We start from the raw sequence: 26,969 nt of genomic DNA, 5'->3' as shown, positions 1-26,969 counted from the left end.
CTCATAATGAGCTCACAAGCCACAATTTCACTGAAGATCCCATATGAAGCACTATTGATTATTATTCACATAAAATTCCACTTAGGCTGGGATTAAATGCATAAAACAGGGAAAAAATCTATAATTATACCTAACTTTATTTCCAAAGCCCAGTACACTGTGTATCCAGAAGTAATATTTTACTTGGTTCACAAACCTTAACTGGTTATTCCAAAGGCAATTCCCATATTTCAGATTTAAAACGATAGTATTAATAAATATGAAAAAATGGTTTTTGCAAGCTGTTACTGGTAGAATATATACTCAGGAGTACACAGAAGTGCTTTTAGATTCAAATCAGTCAAGCATTTTTAAAGCTGTGCTGGAACTCAACACATGGAAAAGTCCTACTGGATGAAAATATTTTATTCATCTATTCAGTATCAATATTTGAAGCCTTTTGGAACAGAGAAATCTACAATACTGTTTTTAAAATAGATTAACCTATTTTGGCAGTCCTAAATTCTGAAAAATTCCCTATCTTATTTTACAAGTTGTTCTTTGTTTACAGAAATAATTTGCAGATACAAAAGTATGTTTTAATCAAAATATAAGCCATTTTCCATTAAAAAAACATGTATTACCCAAAGGCAACACACAAGACCAAAACCTGTAAACACTGCAAACCCAGCTATGGAATTACACTAAGTTGCCATCTATAAATTAATTACAGCATTGGAGAAATGAAACTGTACCAGTCTTGGGAGTGCCATGCCAGTAACTGAGCATACAAGTTTGACAGTTTGCCCATAATGAATGTAGCCATCTCTCACTGTGAATTCTTCTCCTTCTGATTCATCATCATCCACTGCATGAAAGAGGAATTTTCAGAATTACTTGTATTTTCTTGATACGAGAAACATTTAACATCACACTATTACATCAAATATACACTCAGTAAAAAAACAAGTGTGCATATGGGCAATTAATATGGAGGGAAAAAAAAGCAAGATTTTTTTGTGAGGATGAAGGAAAGAAAGTGAAGAAAAATACACAGATTTGTTTTTACTTACACAGGTGAATGTAAAATGCTCCCCACTGTTGTGAACTGGCATGGAAATTTCCACCTTCTACGTGCAAATATCTGGTGCTAACTGTTTGGGATCGAAGTCTATTAAATAGTGCCACTTTTGTCCCTGATGCAATACATACTGCAAGGAACACATACAGACTTGAGATTATAAAATTACTTCATTATTACATAGAAAAGTATCAAAAAGTCACAAATAACATAAAATAAACTGGAGAGTACTTGAAATCAAGACATAATTATCAAATATTGGTGAATTTAGAAAATATTTATATTTCTGACAGACCAAAAATAGACATAAAATTATTAGTGCAATAACATACAGAGTGGCTGTTCTCCAAAGGCATGCTAGCTCACAGAATTCTGCACTTAGCCAAATGGGCTAGTGCTTGCCAGCTGAAAATTCCTTCTGTTCATAGTTCTCCAGCAACTGATTTAAGCATAAGCTTTAGCTTGCCCTTGTGAAGTACTTAATACAACTTTCAGCAATCATTTGAAGAATATTTGAAATATAAAGACAGAATTCTTACAAATCACAAGCAATTGAAAGGAAGACAGATGTAACTATGTCAAATTATAACCATGCAACTTGTAATGTTCTCAGATCTGAATTTATTTATCATTCAAAAGACAGAAATGTAAAATTTGCTCCCCTAAAAAAAAAAAAACCAGCAACTAAAATTTTGCCATCAGAATGGGCATGTTGTTCTACTTGGTACATATTTACTATTGAAGAATTCTTGGTTCATATTCACTGTCCATCAAAACTATCTGTCTGAACACAAATTCAACAGTGCATACTCTGAGCCCACGGGCGTGAACTGCACAGCAACAGATTGCCTTTAGTCATGTGCCAAGCTAGCGGCCCCGAGATCCACATTCCATAGGTGAATGGGTTCCAGCCCAACACAGATGGAAGAGCCTTTTAAAGCACTAGTGAAGAGAGAGAGAAAAACAAACAAAAAAAAAAAGGGTATCTCTTGAGGTGCTCCAGTGGTATGCAGGCAAAAAAAGGTGGAGGAAAAGCAAAAACGTTCCCAATTATACATTAGCACCAGAGATACCGTTAGTTGAAAAACATGGTAAGCAAATAAATCTGGGTGAAATATCACCATACAGATTTCCTAAATGACTACTTAAAAGGAACCATGCAAAACAAAAATAAGAACAACATGAAAATGGTATGAGACAGCAAGAAGGTGGCTGTGATGTGACAAAGTGTAGCTCGGATAACATGATGCTACTCATCACAATCTGAAAACAATCTCTTTGATACTGATCAAAACATTCTAAGCACCAGATCATGGCTATTAGAGACATCCAAAAGCTTAGAAAGCTGAGGTAGAACATTCTTTATACACTTGACTACCTGAATTCATTCCTTGGAATACAAGGGGGTTTGGGTGGGCCTTTTATATTTACTAAATAATTAACCACGACTGCATAAAACTCAACAGTGTAACCTATCTATATTGGAATATTTTAAAATACACTGACGTGTACAGTTCTGAAATACAGCAAAAAAACTGGAGTTGAAAATTTTGATGCATTTCCCTTGTAGTCAGACCTTAGAATACATAACAGAAACAGTAGTACGAAACAAAATTAATTGCTAAATAAAGAAAAAACAGAGAAATACTTACAGTCTGCATTTTTCAGTGACTGTTTCTTTTTAGAGGGTTTGGAGATGACTTTGATCCGTTTACTGAGGAACACACCGATGTCATCACTATTGCCATAGAACATTTTTACCGATAACATGAAGTGCTTTCTCTTGTCTGAGTCTGATATGTATAATGTTTTGGCAGTGCAATAATTCTGTAGGTGAAAACATACTGTGGTTTGTTCTTTGAAACCAACCCAGTTCAAGAAACTATGCATATTTAACTATGAATGAAATAGGAAAATTGATGCAATAGTTTCTAAACCAGTTCTAAAACCTGTTTTTTCCATCTCTTCCCTATGCATTTCTTTTATCACTACTGTTGAGCTTTGTGAAGTGTTGCACCCAACCTCATTACCCTATTATCATTCCAAAGACCCTTACCAGGACTAGAAGAGACGACTGGAGACCATAACTGTGTCAAAGCCACCTGTGAGGGGTCAAGAGCACTACTAAAAATTATTATTTGATTAGGGCTGTACAGACCCTGCACTGGGCATGCACAAGGGACAGCCTGCACAGAAAATGTACTGAGTTAAACTTTTCTTGAAAGGATGGGAAATGACTGGGTTTTGAAACACAAGGAAGTTACTTTTGGCTAAGTGTTTATGCCAGGTGACAACAGAATTTTTAAAAAATCTCATAAAGAACTTGCATTATTCTTTATTCTTTTCCTATTTTGAATATATGAAGCATTTCTGGTAGACTGTGCTGGAAATACCAGGTAGCTATAAAAAGCTGCTTAATAATACAACCAAGTAACAACCAGGAACACTTTTGCTGCTAGTTCTAGTCCAACTGTTTAAGTCATCACAGATACCTTAAAAAAAAACCTTGTAAGCAATTTACACCACTGTAAAAATAACTTAGTAAATTTTTAAGATGCTACTTCAACTGCATTTTTAGGCAAAGGGACTTAAAGACTACTTCTAGCAGCAGATGTTTTGGTATTTCCTTGTTAAGATTATCCACTCATGCAAGCCAAGGAGCAGGACAGAGAATTTGGTCCAGAAGGCCTATTTTAGTTAGCCACTGATGCCTACCAAATAACCTAACAGTTTACTGAGTCTGCATCGACAACCTACAAATTAAATGTCAGCACCCTGCTATGACCCTAGGAGCCAAAACCAACTATTCTATTGTCCTAAATATTTTGAGGGATTTTTTTTAAACCACTATACAACACCTTGAAAGAAAATGATCCAAAAATAAGAAAGGGCACTCCTTGAAATATGCACCCTATAGCTATAATATCCTTTGCAGTTAGTTATCTTATTGGTTTATTACAGTTTTTCTACCTTTCCTTCCAAGTTCAGCTGCTGCATTTCTTGGTCACTGTTTCCTATTCCAATAAAGGCGCAAGGTTGTGACTCCTGCTCAGTGCAACCATCCCGCTCCATTTGCTCTTTTTTTTTCTTCCATCCACTGCCCATGAGATACACACATGGAGGAGGACAAAAGAACCTGAAAACAAAGAACACATTATGGAATCACACAGTTTTCCAGATAAACAAACTGATGCGTACCCAATGCTTTCACATTCACACTTTGTACTTGAGTTTATGCAGTTTAGACCTTCATTTGTCTTGAAGGTTTTCTAAAATGCAAAAAAAACCCAAAAAAAGCAAAAAAAAAAAAGCAAAAAAAAAAAAAAAAAAAAAGCACAAGGAAAATCAGCAGTAGATGTAATGTCACTGAGAATCTTTCCAGTTCAATAGATTCCAGATAACACTCTGCATCTCTATAAAATACCTTACAAAGAGATTCTGAAAGAAAGGAAAAAAGGCCTCAAAAGTTATTATAGTCTTTTGCAGGTGCTTGACATGATGGAGCAATTAATATACACAGAACAGTTCCAGAAACTAATTTAATGGACAGCTGCTGACTACAATTCCTACATATTGAGAGTTTTGTCATATGTAAGAAGGGAGTTTATTCCATCCAGAGATAAATCTCTCCCCAGATTTTAAATGGAATAGATAATTTTATATCTTCATCAGTAAGTGTAAAAAACAAGGCCTAGAGTTCAGCAGCACTGACTCTAATCATATTGCAATATGTTCAAAATTAAATTCAGCATTATAATACAACGCATTGGTCCTGAAGTTTCTGCAAATTGTTAAAGCCCAAATCCTGCAAAGGTTTGGTTTTAGTTAGCAAACAAGCTGCTGTGTTTTTATCATCATTTCACTATGATGAAAGATAAAGTGGAATGAGTACATGCAGTTGTGAGGTAGCTAAGGAGGCATGTAAGGGAGGAGAACACGAAAAAGTTTCTAATTATTTTATTTACTTCAGTTTGGAGAGTACTGTTTTAACTTGGCACTTCTGCAACCCAACAATGACTCCTACCTTACAGATGAGGGTTTTCTGGCCTTTTTTTTTTTCCTTCTTCTGTTTTTTTTTTTTTTTTTTTTTTTTTTAATTGGGCTTGGGACATCTGAATTCCAGGCAGGGGGAGCAGGGTCCACGCTGGAGCAGCAGCCAGTTGTGCTGGTGGGCAGATGTCAGGGCAGGGGAGTAAACTGAACTGTGGGCTCCAAGTCATGGAAAATGACCAGAGGACAAAATTATTCAGTTTTTAAGTGTCTGTGGGAGTCCTGGGCAAGAGAGGTCAGTGCCAGGTAACCAGCTGAACTTGATCTGAAAGATCCTTTTCATCCTAAATGATCCTTATTTCTATTAAACACCATTAATGCTAGCTTTAGTATGAAAACCTAGTGTAAAACTCCTATTTATCTCACCTATTCAGCATATTTTTTTCCAGCATGAGCATATATATTTAACAGATATAAATTGTTTTTTTAAGTTACAGAATTCTTAATAGATGAAACCAAAGCCATGTTATTAATACCATACAATTAAATACACGTACCAAGAATACATAAAAATAAATGCAAGTATTTGTAGTATTTTTGGTTAATGGACACAAATAATGTATATTCTCTGTCAGAGAAACAAATCACCAAATTTTAAGTTCTACTGCTATTTAAAAAGTCTTAGTGGTTATGAAAATGAATAAAAATTTACTGTCTGCAGGCAAAAAACTCAAACTTTCTTTCTTGACTATAAATCTGCAGTCAAATTTTGTCACTTGCATTTGTTTTATTTACAACACAGCAAAGCAGGTGTTATACCAATAGATATACAGCTGAAAGATTTATGAACCTCTTTCAAAAGTATCATGGTCATCATCTGTAAGCTATTCCTGATGAAGAAGTCATGCACGGATTAAAAATTAGTGTCAACCTTTATTAACAGAGCAATGCTTTGGTAAAAAAAACCTCCACCAAACAAAACGAAAACAAAAATCTATTCCAAATAATATTGCACCATAAATAACATGACACATTTACCTTCTTTCTTTATGTACTCCTTTGTGGTTAGAACACAAGAAAATCCCTACTTTTTTCATACCCTTTCTCATTTCAGCTTTATTCTAAACCAAGTCCTTTGAATAAGTACAGCCACTAGATGGCAATAAAGACCTGTAAGAAACAAGGTGTGACCCACTGATGAAGAGAAAACAAACCACAACAAAAAGCACTCTTAAAATTAGAATTCACAGGAACATCTTTGAAAACTTACTCAACAAAGAAACTTTTAAAGCTGATAAAATTTTAAGTTTGGTTAAAACATGAAGAAAAAGTCTGGACACTCACAATTTGAATGGGTTTTCTTTCTTATGTATCTACCTCTTAGCTTTCAGGCATAGACAGCTACAGGCTTGGGTCTTTTTACTTCATATTTACCATCCCGTGAACTCATGCACAGAAAAAATTAGCTACGAATATGCTATCCAATACAGAAAACGTAAACCAGGTTTGAACTTTGAAAACACTGCATTAAATCAGATAAATATCAAAGGAGAGAACAGTATTCCTTCAGTCAATTCAAGCCCATCAATACAGAGAAAATGTGGTACTCCAAGAAGAGAAGCTACTCCAACTGAACTTGCTAGGAAGCAATGGGAAAAAAGATCCGCTCGTGTCATTTCTACCTAGTTCTGATGCACTCAATGCTCTCCTCAAACCACAGGCTTCTGTCACAAAGGTTTGCTTTTTCAAATCATCCAAGTCATCTCTGCGTGCATCTTACAGAAGCCCTTGCCTTCCGGAGAATTTAGATGCTTCTACTAGCTACTTATTTTACATCCAGATAGACTTTAGAAGGGAAGTTTTTCCTTTCTGTTGGTAAAGTATCTGTTCATAAATTCCAAGTGTTTGTCAATTACTCACATTGTTCTGAGTATGAAACTGCTCAGCAATCTTTCTTCATAGAAGATTAAAGAACTAACAACATCCACTAAAGAACTCAACAAGACAACAAACAAATGAAAAATCATTAGGTACTACAGTGCTAAGGACAAAGTGGAGCTATGGGATAAGCCCTGGAAAAAGCTATGCTCTCAATAACAAATTTTATCCAGAGGAAAGGCACACTCAGTTCAGAGAAAGGAAGTACTTGATTAGAAATTACAGGAGCTCCTTCAAACAGCTGTAAAACAAGACAAAGCTACAGCGTTCTCATGCTAATCAGCTGTGATCATGTTTAACTCTAAACAGCACAATCAAAATCCCTATCTGGCTCACAGTCTTTAGATGAACTATGCCTTGGAATCCAAAACACTTCAGTCCTTTACACTGCTGAATGTTCACACTGCTCAGACTTTGAAGTGACAAGTCTCAGTCAATGGTAAATATGAAAAACAATACAAGAAGTGCAAACCAAATACCCACACTCATCAGGACTAAACAGCACCTGAGTCTCTATCAGTTGAATGCCTTTGGAAGGTGACAGTCATCCAATACAGTAAACATCAGGCACAAAGTCTTAAATTCAACTAAAGCCCAACCGCCCAACCTGGGCTTCTTACCTCCTGGCTTCTTTGCTAAGCTAAAAACCATTAATTTTGTGAAGTGCGAGGCTCATATGAAGGGTAAACTCAAGAAAGTCAACTGCTTTCATTCCTGTTACTTAGAAGTACCAAAACCTCTCAAATTAACCTAGAAAGTCTGCATCCATGCACCTGGAATAGTGTAATTGTGATGCCTATTTAAAACAGGCCAAGCTACATGAGATCTGCACCATCTACAGTAAGCTTTTAACAGAGTATCTCACCACCTGGTAACCCTCATAAACACTGAAAAGTAGTTATTGTGCTAACCTTTTAATTATGATGTGCAAAGTTTGCTAATCGCAAGCATTTTCCATGACTTTGCAACAAGTAAGACTTAAATAAAGACTGGAACAAGAGGTGAAGTTTGTCTAGGTTTAAGTTCTATTTTTACTTGAAAGAGATGTTAAATATAAGAAACAATTACTTTTGTAACTTGAATTCCTCGTTACAAAAGTAATACAAAGTAAGTTATTCCTTAGGTCCGAAAATTAACCAGATGATATCCATGCTACAATGAAATCCCATGGAAAACAGGAAATTTGACTACAAAAATGAGTATAAAATAAGTTTCTTTCTAAGATATATGCAAACCAACTCACTTCAGAAACGGTGAATGTAAAAATGATGAAAACTTGACTGTCGAGTTGCATAAAGAGCATTAAAACTTTACTAATTTTGCTTACTCCAGAAATATGAAGAAACAGAGGCCAGTTTGCAATAAATAAAGCAGAAACAATTTAAAAACTCGAGAAAAACAAAAGAAGAAACAGGAATATAATAATTCATCATTCCATTTTACTATGTACCTTAGGGCACACATGGATCCAAGGATTTAATAACTGGCACTTTCCTTTATGCTGATAATAATGGAACATCATTACTGATGCTGACAGTCTGGGAACTAGCAGAACAATATTAGAGACAGTATACATGGTACAGTACAGCTTAAGAGCAACTAAAATATTTAAACTGAAAAAGTGAAACCGTAGTATGTATAGGACAAGAGGGAACAGGCAGAAACTGGTGCACTGAAGTTCCACTTGAACACAAGGATGAACTCTTTACTGTGCAGGTGACTGCATATGGAACAGGTTGACCAGAGAGGTTGTGGAGTCTCCCTCACTTCATTTCACTCCACACCTTCATTTCATACCTGTATCACAACAGCAATCATTTCAGCACCATACTACATGATAACCAACAACCAACTATTTTCATTCCTGATCTTCTTTCATAAAGCTCTCAAGTTTTCTACACTTATTTGACATGCTTCCATTCTTAAACAGATGAAACAGAGATAACCTGCATGAACAAATGCAACTGTTAGGTCTAGAAAACCATATATGAAGGAGCATCCTATTTGCTTCTACCAGTCATGCAAGAAAACATCACACAGAGAGGACTGCAAGAGAAGATTGCAGGAAAAGCACCTTTGCCTAAAAAGCATTCATTCTCATGTATTCCTGCAGATTCTGTCGCTTAGAAAAGTACCTGTAATTGTAACATGTACTGTATTGATTTTTGCAAGGAAATGTTTATCATAAATACAGTCATAATTGACCTATCATTCTTTTAAAACTTACTACAGATGTGATTCAGAAACTTATCTTACTGAGGCTAGCAATTTCCCTTTCATATTAATGTGAAATTATTCAGAAAAAAACTCCTCTACAAGTATTCACTGTTGATCACCTCATTTACTCCAACATTAAAATGAAAGGTTTAAAATGAGAACAATTTTAAGCAATGGAAGAAAAGCTTAGCCCATAGATAGGGAACCTCTTGGTAGCAACTGGGAGCACTCCATTGAATGCTATAGGTTTGCAGTACTTGTTACATAATTACATTATTTAGGAGGAAGCATTTTATGTTTCTTCAGACTACAGAGCAATCTGAGGAATTCTGCAAAGGGCTATGCACCCAACTACACAGTGTAGTTTCCTTAGCTCCCAGCTGTAGACAGACTCAGTACAGTGTAAAAAGTTACCTTTTTTCATTTCCATATGATTTCTGCGCAACCTTCGCATGGAGTATTAGCACTGTTTGGTCACCTCGCTCCTTCAGGTAATTTCGCATTGCTTCCCTAAAAATCAAAACACAATATAAGCTTTGAAAGTTCTTTCGGTTTTGTTTACAACAAAACACAGACAACTTTAGGGAGAAAACCCCAGAACCTGAAATTCCAAAAAGGCCATCATTAACAGGGTCAAGATGTGTTTGCTCACTGTTTAAGACAATTATACAGGAAAAAGAAGTAACTGCACAAAACTAGCAATATGGGGTCTGTGATCATTTAAAATTACTACATTTTCCAGAAAAAAAATTTCTTGTGATGTACAATCATACCAATGCCAGTAATTGCACCATGTTTAAGGTCCTATTTCATTAAGCACCATGCCACAAATTAGAATACATTTTATTAGTCAAATATTTTCTTCAGGACCTATTTAGTATCTCATGATAAGGACAAATTATCTAAGCTTTTAACCAACTCAGTGCAATATTTCTATACAAGTTTTTTTTTGAAGTTACTAAGAAAAAAATTAAATTCTTCAGCATATTGTTTCACCTAGTTTTCTAGAGAAAATATCTCCTTTCTGCATACAATCAGGTAAAAAAAAAATTTAAAAAATGTTTTATTGTTCATCATCACTGTAATTACAGATGTTATATAAATGCTGTAATTACCTCAAACACACCAACAACAATTCCTTGAGAGAAGCAAGAGAACAATAACAGCCAGTCACTCTTCCGTATAATAATCTAACTGTTCATTAAGCAGCATGCCAAATTCAACACCCTAGGGATCAGCTGTGCCGGAGTGCTGGCAGGAACACCAGTTCCTGAAGGAGCTTTGTGGGTTGAAAGCCCACCAATGCACTCATCTTCAAAGTCATCTACCAGATAAATAAATTATGAATTCATCAGGAATTTATAGGAAAAGATAAAGCCCTACATAAGAAGGATTTTTCGTTTGGCTGTTTGGATTTTGTCTTTTTTCTGTGAACTGCGCCAACTATTGAATTCCCTTAGGACAGATCTGGAAAAACAAACGTTTCTAGTGAAAAAAATCATGGAAGATAGAAAGCAGTATTTTATTGACCAGACCTTTTCCAAAAGAAATCCCCACACAGTTTCATAGAGAAAAGCAAGTAGATTGAGCCAGGGCTGGGTTGGACAACAACAACTCAGCTTTGCTAATGATGTTTTGCAAATTCTTGTGTTTGTCATGCCTGCATAAGACATGATTAATATCTAGCGATTAGTGAGCTGATTTTCTGTGTAAATACCAGGATATAAGAACAGAGAATAGACTTGAATTGCTGTTTTAAATACGGACTAACTTGATCTTGATTTACATTTGACATTGGTAAATCTGATGTTTATCCATGAAAGTACAGCTGGAAGAACTGTTTCAAAGCCCACAGACTCACTAATTTACAGCCATTTTTTACGAGTATATTTTAAACCCCAAAACATAATTCACTGTGAAATTATTATTATACATTTCATTATGATATATATTAGTTGCATTTAAGTTGTTTAAAAACTTCTAATCTGACAATTTGAAATATTCTATTAACAGTACTATCATACTAAATTAAGAACATCTGTTTTATTAAAAACTTTTGACTTGACTACTATTAAACTTGACTACTACCAAACCCAGCAACTCACACAGAAAACTGCTTGGTGCTATCTGATCTTTATTTAGCATCGTATGAGGAAGAAAATTTGTGTTTTCTATTGGTCTGTTTCTACAGTGGATTTGTACAATCCAAGCTCCTGTGAGAATAAGTGATGTTCCCCCTCCAACAACTCCCACTGATATCTTATGTGACATTTTCATTATTCAATGCTAAAACTCTTCATGAAGGTAGTATTACTATAGTTTACATCTGAAACTAACTAGCATAGTCATTATGAACAGAGTAGTGTTGCTCTGCTGGAGATTATTAGTCAAACCAGATAGCCTTTAAACACAAAACCCACAGCAATTTTCCAAAAATTGAACTAAATGCTTTTAAAGGTTTACAAACACATTTTCAGCATTACATAAACAAGTCAATCTTAAAAATCTGGGTGACAGTTGTTCTGTTGCAGCAGTTTACTCTTCAGAGGAAAGTCAGGTTATTTGTTTCCAACCTCTATCATCATAGGAAAGGTTTTCAAACTGCTGCTTTGAAGGATGGCTGGCACTTCTCAAATACCCACCCTGTATTCAGGAAAGAGCAACGAGCATACCTAGTAGCTAAAATCCTGCACATGGAATTTAGAGTAACTACAGTAAATAGAAATACTGCATAGTCTCAATATCTCATGGCATAGTAATTTCTTTTTTTGTTGCTCTTTTTGAAACATAGAAGATACATTCTATTTTTGTTCATTTTTTTAAATGATGGAATATAAATGCTATTAATAACTTCAGGGTTATAGTATATACGTTACTACTCAAGATGGAAAACAGCTCAGTACTTAAAACATAACATTTTCAAATATCCCTGAAGACTGCCAGGCCAACAAGAAATCGCCATGTTTGTTCAAATACTTGTAAGTCAGTACAGGTCAATTTTGCATTGAAATGAAGTTTAATGATGACAAGGTTATCCCGAAATGCAGAGAGACAGATATTCACAACAAAAAACGTAAATGGTCCCCCCCATCATGTGCTAACATAAGGTATCATTTCATTCAAAACAGAGGCTGTCAGGGTGACAAGAGGCTTCCTCTATCACCACACAAAACTATAAAAACAAATGGCTCATCCTTTTTTGATTTCAAGCAAATAGTGGAATTTAAAGCCAGGAGCTAATTACAATCAGCACAGTCTGTGGCACAGAATAATAAATATTCACACAGACTGTGTTAAAGCAGATCGAAAAAAGAAGGTCACTTCTTAATAGTTTCTGGTGTAAATACATCCCAGGCAGGCCAGAGATAAATCAAGCACTGTATTCCAGTCACCCTAAACACTTTCCAGAATGGATTGACTTGACAGTTTTATTTGATACTCTCTCTGATTATTTGGGGTTCAGCAAAAATTGGTTCAGATCACTTGTTGACAATACCACTTTCATTTCCGGCAGCAAAAACTGTTTCATGACCTACCTTTTACTCAAGAAACAAATCAGCTCATTCCTGAGTATTTAAAAATAAGCAGATCCACATCCTACAATATAACCTACATTAACTGATACATGAAGTCAACACCATTTCTAAAAATGCATTTTGAGTTTCATATTAAAAATAAGGCAGTCTGTTAAAAATTGTAATTATGGCTGCTGATTGCATATATAATTGAAAAGCTTTGATATTTAAAATTCTAGGATTAGCAGCCCACAAATTTTTAACTTAATTTTTCTGAGAATGCAAAGGGTAACTTCAGAAAATTGTTTAATACTGAGTTTCTTTAATGCTTACCTTGTGAGCCGTTTCGGTTGAGGTCGCTCTCCAAATTTCCTGAAAAAAGAAGTAGTTGCTAATTTAAAAAAAAGTGTTTAGACATAATTTTACAGTAAGATACCATCCCAATTTCACAATTTTTGAAATTGTATCAGAATTTTACATCTTTTCTTTGTAATTTCCTAGATAACATCACTATTAATTAACTGCCTCCTCAGAACAGCTTTCCCACCACAACAGAGGCTTTTTAAAAAAATTTGAACACTAGGTAACTTTCTTTGTTGAAGCCACATTTGCTCTCAGAATCACTTCTGGAAAGTTCAGATATCACAAGAATGTAAAGAAATAGATCTCTGCCATAGAATTGACCAGCAGTGCCATCAACAAGCCTGTACTGTAAACATACAGAAATTAACAGACATATCTGTGTTGACAAATAAGTGAATGCTTTCCACCAGGACAATTTCTCAAAAATCTGTTTTTCCTTCATGACTTCTTACAAAAAGGATGACAACATTTTCATACATGCCAGTACAGAATTACAGGAAAAATCTGTCCTATGGAATACAGCCAAGCTTGATCCATAAATAGCCTGCAATACACTCAATGTTTTTTCACCATAAAGTGTTTTGAGACAGCTGTACTACTTTCAGTGCTTCAACACTGTCCTTGAGAGGAAGAATATTCTTTACACTAGGCTAAGACTTTCCACGAAAGTCTTTATTTACCTAAGACACCAAATTAACACATGGCAGATACATTTTCATTACCAAAACCACCCTCAGATTAGAACTAAATGGTCAGGTGAAAGATCTGAAAAAAGGAAGGCTGCACCCAGCAATGTACATCTGCTAATCCTGGTGAGGAAGTGCAACCACAAGCTAAAATGATGACAAAGACAGGGGAAAAAACCCCCAAGAAACCCACAATGCAAAACCAAAACATAGCAAAAAGACAGGCTTAGCTTAACACCTTTTTGCCTAAAAATAAATAGAGATATGAGACTGTGCTTTTACTACCAGTGTTCATAAATATCTCTATGACTTGCCAAGTTCATTTTATAGGTGGGCATAGCTTTCCCTTTATGCTTCCCGGATAGGGAAAAGAACCCTTTCCTACTATTGTCCTACAAGAGTGTTGGAGGCTCCCTAGGACAAGAATTTGATCATCAAGTGATGTGACAAGAAGTTCCCCTGTTCGTGTAATGGATCTGTCCTGGACTCTACAGCTACTGATGGTAGAATGACTTCATACATTCCAATTTAATTTCTGTAATCCTATAAATGTACAAATATGTAACTATTATCATTTATATAGCTAAGCTAAATAGTACTCTCCAGACAGGGCAGTGACAACACTTAGCCAATTTTAAAGATATTTTTCAAGACTTGATAAATCTGTCTCCTAAAATACTGGCAGTCCACATAGAGGAACTGAATAAATGACACAAAGCCAGATTTTCTTTTCAGCTTAAACAATGAAATAAAAATTTATTTTTCCAACCAGACATAAATTCCCTTCATGTTTTACTTTGCTGTTGTTAGTATACAGTTCAGTTCTCTGGCTTGCTTTTCATTTTAAATGAAACCAGAATTCTTGCTGTGAGATTTGTTTTCATACATTTTAAATTTTGAGGTCTACTGGACACAAATTGAATTTATATTTTTCTCTGTGGTATGCATCACTGCATAGACATATCTGTAATGCAGAAAAGGTAACTAGAAAACCCAAACAGCTTTGCAGTTTGGCAGAGGGCAAGTTACATCCAAAGCCTTTCTGCTTCTAACACTTATCTTTTCAGGATCTGCCTACCTACCTCCTGAGCACACCCTGTGCCTCTGATTTTCCCTGGGTAGCAGTGTAACTAAGTGTATATCCCAACTCCCCCATACTACCTGTGTAGTTGTTGTTCTCCCCTGAAGACCCAGGATCATCCTATTTGACAGAGGGTCTGTGACTGACTGGAGAACAGATTACACCTTTAAGCAATACTCTACAAACAACATCCCTATAGATTAGCTCCCTGCTTTTGAGCAGAATTACTGTCTTTGCTCCAATCCCTCTGCACATTTCAATTCACCACAAAAAGAATTAAGAGGCACTTATTTTGGAGCAAAGAAAGCATGCACACTACACTTACTACTTGTACTATGGCAAATAGATCCATCCAAGATGAGGACCTTAGTACACCAGAAACTGCATTAACACAAAAAACACCCTTATAGACAAAACCTCACTCCACCCTAAGGTAACACACACCCTTGCAGAACTCGAGTGCAGGAGATACATTCCCCTTGCACATAAACTTAATTACTAAAAAGAGTTTATTAACAAGAGAGCTACACAACACAGTTGCAATTACTGAAAGAAATAAATACCATCTCTTCCCTTAGTCAAATCCTGAACATACAACACAGGAGAAAAGTACCAAAATCCCCATTCTTCAGAATCAGAGCTAAAGCACGGAGTCACTCTGAAGATACACAGGGCAAACTGATCTGACGCTCAGTGCAGTACCTCCCTAACTCATATACCAGCTTTCCACAGCCTCCTCCACAAAAAACAAAGTTATTTATGTCACTGTAATCAACTTGTGAACACGTATAAATGCCACCCCTTAGCAACATGAACGTTTCAAAGAGATGATGTAAATTGGGTAAACCTTTTATTATTCTTTCAATATACAAGATACAGGTAGAATAGGAGGAAAATGCATCTTGATATTTACTTTTAAGTCTCATGTTAACTGTTTCTAAACTAAATTCAATGACTTTTTCTCAATAATGTTGTCTTGACAGATGACTGATGGCTATGTACCATAGCCACGGTGTGAAAGAACAGCCTTTTCCTGCATCATTACAAATAATTTCAAATACCCCATAAATATTCACCTCCCTAGCTCAACAGCAATAGTTAAAGAAGTTAGAATTAAAAAATGATTAAGAATTAAATAGAAAATGGAAACATCACCATGTCATGGCATTATTCTGCCACACCCTCACAACTCTAAAAACTTGCAGCAGCGGAAAAAAGTTATCTCAGAGTAATAAAAGTTAGCATGAAAGTCAGTATGAATAATCAATAGTTTTTCTATCCAACTGGCTAATATTCCAGCCTTCAGTGAGCATATGAGAGAAAAGTGACAAACAGATGCAAAGATCTAAGAGACTGATAGAAGACATGCAAAATGTGGAAAGGATATAGCTATTCTTTTCTGTCTCACTAACACGGGAATTGGGGAAATATATCCAACATCAAAAATTAAATTTTAAAATATATTTTTCTTTGCTCTACAAACAGAAAACCAAGTTGTAAAACATATTGGTAGAGAATATTGTGGAGGCTGAAAGCAGAAGTAAGCTCCAAAGACTAAACAGAAGCCTGATACAGAAATCAATTAGATTCTATTAAGTATAATGACCTGTTTTTTACAACCTTGTCCTCAGGAAAACCTTAAGTATGTTCTACCAGCAGCAAAGAAAATAGCATGAGTTTAAAAAAACCCAAACCAGTCTACATTTATCCTGTCTTTCACATTCTTTCCTTACTCATCCATTACTGATGACTAGCAGGCATGGATCAGTATATATGCTCCTATGAACCAAATATATTCCAAAGCAGCAACTGCATTCAGGATGCCAGATTTTCAGTTACAGTACAAAACTCAAATAACAAACAAGTCACAATTGTTTTTTAAAAAACAATCACATGTATTTTGTTTAATGGTTCATCTGGTTTACTTTTTTGCAAACTGAAGTAGGGATGTGTACGGACAATATAACCTGAAGGACAGAAACTATCAGCAACTTCTACACAGAAGACTAAGAATCTTTTTAAGTTTTCTGATGTTAAGACAGATGAAAATGCAAGAAACATATTCTATCTATGGTTTTGTACTAAATGACATCCACTGCACAAGCTGCAACTGTTGCAATTTGAAACTTTCATATTTGACTAGCATGTTGAAAAATGAGCCAATTCAGACATTACAAGGTTACCTGTCAGACATGACAGAGACTGCAACACTTTTCTTGTGTACATTTTCACTGGATTTCACTGTTCTAGAATTTCCTTATCTATTCAGTATTTCTATTTCTCCTTTTTTCCATATTGAAAATATGCAGATTGATGAATAACAAAAATGTACAGGAAAGGAATCTAAAAATTTATCATAATTCTATTATTGCAGAGGTTATTAGACAAGATAAATATATGTAATTTTAAGTCCTAATTATAGGTTATGTATCATTATATCTGAATGCTCACCAAGTTCCTTTAATTTGCTAGGTTTTTAAAATTTTACTATCAAAGACTAAGTGCTCTTTCAGGTGTCCTGCACTGGGATTCTAGACATAGAGACATACAGTCAAGTTACCATTTCATTCACATCAGCTCAAGCTGTATTCTATTTGTACATCCTAACACACTGTACTGGAAACATGAGTGAGAGCATTAGTCACACCATAACCACTTGCTATTGGAGCAAGTTATACTTGTCCTAAAAATTCTTTTCCCAGTTCTGTTTTTATTTCCAACCACCAGTTACTAGTCTATTATTTCCTGTATTTTGTTTTCTGATGCTTTGCATAAATTAATTTTGCTTCCATACTTTGCACTGTCGGCATAACTCTTTCTTCAATATCATGCTTAATGAAAAGAATTATTTGGGACAAGTCCCAGTTTGCCATTTAAAATGCTTTTCCCCATTCACAGAAGTGTAAGGAAACACAGTCCTTCTCCTTTTATCTCTTTACTGCCCTTCAACTAAGTATGGAAGTTAAGAAGTAAAGTAACACTAATCCAGTCAGTACAGTAGATAGTTTTACTCAAACTTTTAAAATTCTCAGGTTAGGTAAACACATGGCACAATATACAGGATAAGTTTCAAATGTCTTCAGACAATAAAGAATGTGAAATCCTATTTGGAATTCCTAGCTCAGATACAATATGTTTTCAGCATTTATCAGTACTTGTATGCCTTTACTAAACTTGCCAGACTTTTTTTTATTATATATAGTCTTATTTTATGGACATAGATGATCTGGCTCTTTTTTTTTTTTTTAATTCAATGGTTCTATGTGTCAAGTCAACTTTGGATGGAAAAATAAATAAATGAAAATTACCAAAGCATTTCTACCATTCGCAAGAAAAGGAATGATGGAAAAAAAATCTCTACAAAAATCACATGCTATCCTGTCTTCAACTCTGACTGAAGATCTATGGTCACTGAACAGCTCTAGCATCCTCCTGCCTGGAATATGAACTGCAAATTTTTCCGGTACTGGTCTTCAGCCAAGAACATCATTTTAACAGTCCCTGAGAAAGACCATTCACCTTCATGTGCTGAGCACAGAAGCCTTAAAAAAATATTTCCACAACATACGAATAGAGACAAACTTCAGCAATTAGGTATTGTATCTTGACCTGGCCTATGGATTGACACAGTTTTTGGCATCTAGTCAGAATAGCATGGATCTTTCTGTAAATGGTCTCCAGAGAAGCAAAATGCAAAAGGGAGTTGTCAAATTCAACTACAGCAGAAACAACAGCTGAGCAGAAAGTGTGTTGGAGAGGCCAACATGGGGGAGCAGAAGAAACAGTGTGGACTAGGAATGGGAAGACATGAGCCACAAACTAAGACTTGCTAAATGCAAAATATGGACCTGAGACCATTTTGGAAGTGGGGCACCAGAAAAATGTGTGACAAGGCTAAACATTTGAATTTAACTCCAGAACATACAAAGTGTAGTAAAAATACACTACAGTTACTGTCTTTTTTTTTTTAATTTTTTTTTTTTTTTTTTTTTTTTGTGGCAGAAGTTTCCCTGGTGTCTTAAAAATTTTGACACTGAAAATAAAAGTAAATAACTTTAATAACTTTCTTTACCCTGAAGAATCCAAAAGCATAGTATCCAAAACCAGGCTGCCCAGAAAGCTGGTAGATGTCCCATCCTTGGAAACATTCATTGGACAGGGTTCTGAGCAACCTGATCTGACTGAAGACATCCCTGCTTGTTGTACGGTATTTGGACTCCATGACCTTTAGAGGTTCCTTTCAAAACAGATATCCATGTGTTGAGTTCTCTATTTCCTTTCTGCCTTACACAAGTATGAAGAGATCATGTGGTGCTTTGCTGCCCATAGATCACTAAATAATCCAGGTGTATATTTCCCCCTCACCATCAGATGGGTGAAGAGAAAAACATGAATAAAGAGCAAGAAAATGCAGATGTTGACATCATGTAATTGTTTAACACAGAAAGCAGAAGTGGAAGTAGAGAAAAACAAAGTGAAACGGGTCACTCACCACCACCCAGATCGATACCAAGCCACTTCCTAAGCAAAAGCTAAACCTCTCTAAATCCCACTCCCCTCCAATTTATTGCTGAGCATGACATCATATGGCATGGATTCTCTCTTCAGTTTGTTTGGGTCACCTGCCTGGCTGTATGCCCCCCAGTACCTTGTACCCCGCTCAGTCATTGTGGGGGGAGAGACAGCAGGCAGAGGGAAAAAAAGAGAAGGCCTTGATGCTGTGCCAACACTGCTCAGAAAGAGCTGAAATATCAGTGTGCTATCAACACTGTTCTGGTCACCAAGAACACGGCACCGTAACATCTGCTAGGGAGAAAATTAACTCTGTCCCAGCCAGACCCAGACATGCTTTCTCCATGGGAAACAAATGCCAGATTTTAAAAAGGCACAGAGTGCCTGTTCATTGGAAAAGTTTCACCCCCAAATACCTGACTGCAAGATCATTTCCAGCTGGACTACTCACTTGCTGGTGCTTTTGACTGATGCAGCAAAGGCCTAACATCATTCCTGAACAGTAAACTCAATTCTTTATTAGTCCTGTTATATCACAGTACATGTCACAGTATTTGTTGCAGAAGATGTTAGAAGAACTCATTAATGGGCTACAAGAGATGACTATAATACCACAGTATGGATTTTGGAAAAAATCCCCAGACAAATGTCACAGAGAAACTGGCCTAGACAGAACTTACCCCACACTTTTCAGTTCAATGGTTTCAGTTCCATCTCCCAGAGCACAAATGTCTCAACATTGTGATAAGTAAGATATGGCAATCACTATTTTAAGGCAGTAAAAGACCCAGAATATTAAACATAGAAATTAAATACAGAGTAGAGTGATCAAGCAAAGTTTTTACTTCCTTAGAGGAGATCCAAGGGAAATAATGCTTGAAACAAGAGGAGTCTGATAAAAAAACTCCAGATTTTTATATAGTCTTTGGCAAGGTCTCAGACTACATTATGAATTCAGAAATAAAGAAAGCAAGAAAATCCACCTTCTGCTCTCTAACAATATGAAGTGACAAAGAAGTCTGGTGAAAGGCTCAAGTTAAGTCCCAACACTTCTAATACCTATCAAACAGCTGGTATCCCACACACCATTACATGTGATAGGATTGGGGAAAAAGAAATGTTGCCATTTCAACTACTCTTAAGTGCATTTCAGCCAGGAGTGCAGCAAAGAAATTGCTGTGCTTCACTTAACTCCAGTTCTAAAAACAGTGCCAACTGTCAGGTGCAACCTCTTCCTAGACCTCTTACAATGTAACTTGTGAAACAAACAAGAGTTTGTGATTTAACAGTCAGACAAAAGCCTTTCAAGGAAAGAAATTAAAATAAGAAAAGTAATTTACAGGTATTTTTTTATCATCCTCCCTCAGCTTTAAATTAACTGCTACATATCTGGAAAGCTAGAAAGTCTGTCAAGTGTTTGTTCAGCTCTTAGCACCAGATAACCAGACTCTGGTTGTAATAGGCTCTATTACTTTCTACCATGAGAAATGAAAATACTTCTCAAAGAATTAATTTCAAGTTACTTTGCAATCTGTTACCACAAACTCACTACACTACAAGCTCACCAATATGGGATCTCAAGGGTTTACTTGGCCTACTGAGGTTATCTAAGATCCAGGAAAGTTAAGTACTCAGATTTGCATTCAAAGTTTGAGGATCAATGTAAAAGTATTCCTTTTCAGCCACTAACAGGGACATCATCTGAGAAAAGCTGAAAGACGGATTTAAGTAGCATGCTGGGACTTCATTTTTGCTTTTTCTTTTAATTGTCTATCCTCTGCCTATTTCCAGCTTCAATTTGCTTACCATGGATAAATTACTAAATAACTGAAGAGACACTGAGGAAAGTTCATATTTATGGACTTTTAAAATGCATGAAATTATCAAAGCTAACATATGCAACAGTGCCCATGTACAGGGCACATTCATTAATTCTCAGGAGAGATCCCTTAATCTGGCATTTGCTAGAAGCACTTCCTTCTGATTGAACAGCATAATACAACTTACATGGTAAGACTCAGCCACTCCACATCAGACTTGTTTCAGTTTTGCAGATTTCTACATTTAGGATAACATGTTACAACAACTGCAAAAGCAGGTGTACATTTTAAAACACAGGATATTCTGTTAATATAGGTATACTTTTCTGTACACAGATTTCGGTGAAGACAAAATATAAATACTGAAAATATTTCTGTGCATTCACCTTCACATAGCCATAGTCTATTACAAACATTTTAGAACACAGCTCAAGAGGGAAATGATCATGTGTAAGTAGAAAACATTTTCCCATTTGGTGGTTTCACAGACCCAAAGAGGAATTCCTATGTATTGAAAAAAAGGGCCATTTATGATCCAGCATGAGCTGGCATACGAAGACTACCACATTTCATATAGTGGTTGGATCCACAGCACTTTAACATGTTTCCTCTTGGAGATAACTGCCAGATTTGATTTCTGTAAGTGCATCTTATTCCACACTGATATCCTTTATTTTTAAATGAATCTGAAAATAGTGTTATGATATGTCAATGCTAAAAATGCAGAGGTCCAAAAAGTGATGACCTACAGGTTTTGCACATGATTAAAAAGCCAAAACACCTCAAGGACACAATTTCTAGGAGATTAATGCAAAACACATATAATTGTATGTAAGAATTCATTTAACATGGAAGAAAACACAAGCAATTACCTATGCTCAAACAGAATATTTAGCACTGATCTTCTCCATGGATGAAGATATTAAATAAATGAACCATACCAATGGCTAAAAAAATGCCATCAGAAGGAAGATTTATCCTCTCCAAAATAAAATGGGTTCAATATACACAAGTCTGATTATGGGAAACAGAAACAGTTGTATTACCAGCAACATCCAGCACTAAACAACTTCCACACTAGAAACATAAACTAAAGAACTAAAATAAACTAACCAATATTGTCAAAAGAAAGGACAGATGATGATGAAGTAATTCTTACCCACTCTATACTCCACAGCCCACAGTTCCACACAACCTTCGTTCTCCACAGCACTTCTCAGACAACTCCCCCTCCATTTCCCACAAGTTTTTTGGGGTTTTGCCCTCCACTGATTTTTGTAGGTTGTTGTAACTTAATGCCATACAGTCTAATGTGACCCAGCATACCCTGTATTCCTAACTGTCTGCATAGCATCACAGGGTAAGGAGTCTTTAAATCCTTAGACTACTCACACCCTAAATACCCTGTTTTGCTCTTCTAAAATATCACACAGCTGAGGTACAGAAACTGCTGAAGAAATGACACCTATTTCCCCCGTTGCTCCCTCTAGACACAACTATGTCCATATGTGTGATCCTCCCAAGGCTGATGAAGTCAGCATACTGACTGAGAGCTTCCAGCTCACCCATCCCAGGCTGGTTCATCCTTCGGGATGAACACACACACACTAACAGAGTCACACGCAGTCATCAACTCACTCTCACTTTTGCCTGCCAGCAGCACTTTGGCCCTGATTCTCATTAGGGTGTAATAAATATTGCTATAAAGACTTTGTCCTGAAGGTTTTAGTTGAATTAAAAGCTAACCCATTTTTAAAAATATATACAGTTTTCATATTCACATACAAAGAACCAATGTCAGCCAACTTGCTTTGAAACACTATTGACACAAGGTATCCTCTTTCTTATCCAGCCTACAAAAGGAGAAAAAATTAATTAAAACCACACCAATCAAGAACGTCTAACAGACATGAACAATGGATTTCTACTACTCCTGAAGTTCCTTTCTCCTCTGTAAAGAGTCAATGATGAGTGGTCCAATTGCACTGTCACTCTTTGGAAAAAGGGGCACAGCAGACCCTAAAATCACAAAACCAGGTTTTTTACCAATACACAAAACATTCCCCCTCTTCAACAACAACAAAAAGAAGACCCACCTTCTCCAGGGTGAATGCCACCAACCAAGCACTATCACATCTTTGTACTGCATGATTCTGTCCTGCCCCTGACTATACCTAAAGAATTTAAGTCCCCCAACACAGGGAGCATGTTATGTGTTTGAAACAAGTCTTCCACTCTACAGCACTGTACACACTTTTGGCACTGTATCAAATAACACTGACAAAAATACAACAGAAAAAGCTCTGCTTCACTTAGTCACGCCCTCTCACTGCAAGTCACTGGTTCAATTAGAAACTCCCTCTCCCTTTTCTGACCTGCTTTCATCCTCCCACACTGCTCTCATTACTGTCCTCTCTTTTCCAATCCCTATAAAATCACAGAACCACAGCTGCAATTTAAATAAAAGCTTGCACTGTATCAGCAAGCAGGCTCACTTTTAAATAACCTAGAGAAAATAAACAAATTCACTTCTTTATAGCAGTCTACCTAGATATGGAAAAAAGCTCTATGCAGTAATCACTACACTTGTATATGACTCTAAAAGTAAAAAGGTCAGGTCCAAAGAGGACTTAATTTTAATCAAGACTGCATTCATGCAACTTTGCCACACTAAATGAGGTAAGGAAGTCAGTAATGATAGCTTGTTTAATGAGGAAGTGCCAAAATATACACCTGGAGATGGGATTTCCCTGTTTTTGCTTTTAGCTGCAGGTATCTACAGCAAGGGGCTAGTAATCCAAAGATCTCAGGTATACTAAAGAACTTGGATACTATCACAAAGGATAAAGCCACTAAAATATTGGAGCGGTGCAGAATGTAAGAAACATAGTAAAACATTAGTCAATTTATTATGATTCCTTTAAATTCACATGCTATTATTTCTTTTTTATTAGCTGCCTAATAACATTGGCTCAAATATTTAGTGGAAACTGTAGACTTTTTGGACACACATACCTTAGCAACTGACCAAGTTACTAGCTTGAAAAAGCAGCATGCCAACAGAATCCCAGTCCCTAAAACACAGTATAATCTGGCTCAGCTATTGTAACTGCATAGGAAATGTGCTCATTAGTTTTATCTTCATCCATTCAAACAAAAAGAGAGTGGATACTTGGAAAAGGGAAAACACCTGCACATTCAGTTCACAAAACTGACTATTAAAGTAATGGCAATACATAAAATCAGTCTGGAGCATGATTCTACACAAAACATCTCATAGTCACAGCTTTCATTGACAATGACTTTGCCCAGTTTATGATTACTAGAACTCTTCTTGTCCATCTGAAACAGCAAATTTTCCTTGAGATATCATTTTGCACATCACCTTTGAATACATACTTCACAAGCAATCTTGACTCTTATTTCCTAAGAAAGTGATTATATATCTCCTACTAAACCATAATTTAAGTATCAGCAAGTCCTTAAAAGCAAGCAGTTACCTATTAAAAAATTAAATTTCTAAACATGGCAAGAACAGAGCTCTGGAGTACCAAACCAGTGCTCTTTAGAGTTACTACTGGCCCATAACTGCAAGTAAGATTTAGTCTGAAGAAATTTTTTTTAGAAGCATAAGGGAAAAACTCCTAAGGGTACTGATTATTATCTCTGTTGCCTGATTACTTGCAAAAAAGTCACAAATTAGAAATAAGAGGAGACTTTTTCAACCACCTTCCTGCCAATATAGGAACTCAGCACTATAGTATAGTACCTAATGATTTGTTCAACCTTCATTTCAATGACTGAATGTTTGCAGTGTTCAAAGAACAGTTTCTCCTCTGTAAATATAATTTTCATCCCTAACAGGAAGATAAGCAGATATACTGTGCAGAAGATAACTTTAAAAAAGTGAATAAAAAGAAGGAAAAAAGTGAACCACCACCATTCACTGTAATACCAAAAATATATAACAGGAGAAATTGTGAATGATTTTATAAGGAAGTGGTAAGGAACTGTATTAAATTTGCAAAGGTGGAAGATTCTCAAAAAGCCAGACTAACCTCACTAACCATAAAGGCAAATAGGTATTTCTTTGGAACACCTCTTTAAGAGATAACATGTTCTTGGTGGGTACAGTCATTGGTAAGCTCCAAAATCCCTAACCACCACTCTAATAAAGTAATAGGATAATCTCTCTTCCATGTCCTTTTCCTTACCCTATACCCTCATAAACAAAGGAGCTTTATTGCTACAGCAACTGCTTCCTATGAGCAGAAAAACAAGGAGAATGGCCTAATCTGTCTCTAAGGGGCTTACTGTCCCTGCTCCAAGCTCCTCGACTCACTTGCCCTGCACCACCTGCAGTGCTCAGACCTTCAAAAGGAGCTAACTCAGTCCATCAATCTGGCACACCACTAATACATGGGAAAGCAGGAGACAGGGAAACCAGTCATGTTGGTTGCAGAAAGCTGTTTGGTCACCTCAGCAAACCCAACTTCAACAGAAGCCAAAAAAGATTACAGGAGCAGCTAAGCAAGCCTGTAACTCTCATGGGAAAGAACTATAATGCAAGAAAACACGCAGAGGAATCCATTACAGAAAATGACTTGCGAAATGCAAGTCTTAAGCAAAATTAAAAGATCTCACCAAGAGACTAACATCCTTAGTCAAAGTTTAGCTTAGGATACCTATAAGACTCTCAGCCCTAGTGCAGTCAGAACTTAATGCAAAATGACAGCTAAGTAAACTGACATCTCTAAGGTTTAAGCAGAGCAACTCTGACAAGTCTTGCTGTGACAGTTTAAGTCACCACTGCCTCAAATGCCTCTCCCACCTCACTGCTAGGTCAGGGCAAGAAAACGTGCCTGTATCCCAGCTGCTCCAGTTCACAGTTGGACTGTGGCTTCAGAAGCAGCTGAGCTGATTTGTCACTGCCAAACAGGTCTTGCCTGCCAGCTTCCCCCAGCTGCACTGACCTACCCTCAAACACCATATTCCAGCACTTGTCAGACCTTTCCACAGATAATTCAAATCAGTAATCCAGAAAAAACCTATCTTTTTGGGGACGCCAGAGATGGAAAGGGGAAAGGACAAAGGCTTCATTGATTCAATCACAAACCCAGTGAACGCCAGCATCACCTCACTGCAATAAACAGGCACACTCAGGAGAATGTGACCACCTACTTTTGTAGCAGGGCACTGTTAGAAACCTGGTACACCCCCACCTTCAATTTAGACTCATTTAGTATTATTGTAAATACTGTAAATAATAATAATATCAACAATAATAGCAAAAAGCCAACAAAAACCAGTTCATACTCTCCCTCAACTGGTCTCATTTTAGGAACTGTAAGCTCTGACAGCAGTGCCTAACCCTCCAAAGCAAGTTTCAAGAGCCATTTTTAAATATCTTTGCTGTATTCTCACACTTCTAAAACACACCTCTAAGAAATGGGGACAATTCCCTATCATCTCCCTCCTCCGGCAACTCAGCCACTTTCAGTCACCTTTTGTCACGCAATATAATTTTTTTCCTTTTTTTAAACACAGTGTCATTACAGTATGTACCCTCTCCTTTCATTCCCTTTCTTCCTCCAACTTCTATACTGTGAGCCTTCAAAATGCAATATGGAAGCTGCTCCTTCTAGTCAATAAAAGTAAACTGCTAGAGCTCTATAAGCTTATTTCTCTGAACTGTCTCACCCATTGATCCTAGACTTGTAAAACAATTCGAAAATTGCATCAGTATGCAAGCAGAGAATAGATTATCAGCACCAAAGCAGGCTGCCA

General features: G+C 36.4%; 1 protein-coding gene across 1 annotated transcript in view; it reads right to left on the bottom strand.

Annotated features, from left to right (window-relative positions):
- The window catches only part of RBPJ (recombination signal binding protein for immunoglobulin kappa J region), a 57,790-nt gene that overhangs the window by 12,349 nt on the left and 18,472 nt on the right, over nucleotides 1-26,969 (bottom strand). The window contains exons 2-7 of the mRNA XM_084204410.1: nucleotides 13,054-13,092; nucleotides 9,620-9,715; nucleotides 4,031-4,196; nucleotides 2,713-2,887; nucleotides 1,053-1,190; nucleotides 735-847 (exon numbers count right to left, since the gene is read on the bottom strand). Of these exons, the coding sequence (XP_084060536.1) occupies nucleotides 735-847; nucleotides 1,053-1,190; nucleotides 2,713-2,887; nucleotides 4,031-4,196; nucleotides 9,620-9,715; nucleotides 13,054-13,092 (727 nt within the window). The remainder of the gene's footprint in view (nucleotides 1-734; nucleotides 848-1,052; nucleotides 1,191-2,712; nucleotides 2,888-4,030; nucleotides 4,197-9,619; nucleotides 9,716-13,053; nucleotides 13,093-26,969) is intronic.

This window comes from Fringilla coelebs (assembly GCF_963513975.1).
Source record: "Fringilla coelebs genome assembly, chromosome: 4".
In the NCBI taxonomy this organism is placed as follows: Eukaryota; Metazoa; Chordata; class Aves; order Passeriformes; family Fringillidae; genus Fringilla; species Fringilla coelebs.
This window is presented reverse-complemented; position numbering and strand designations above follow the sequence as displayed.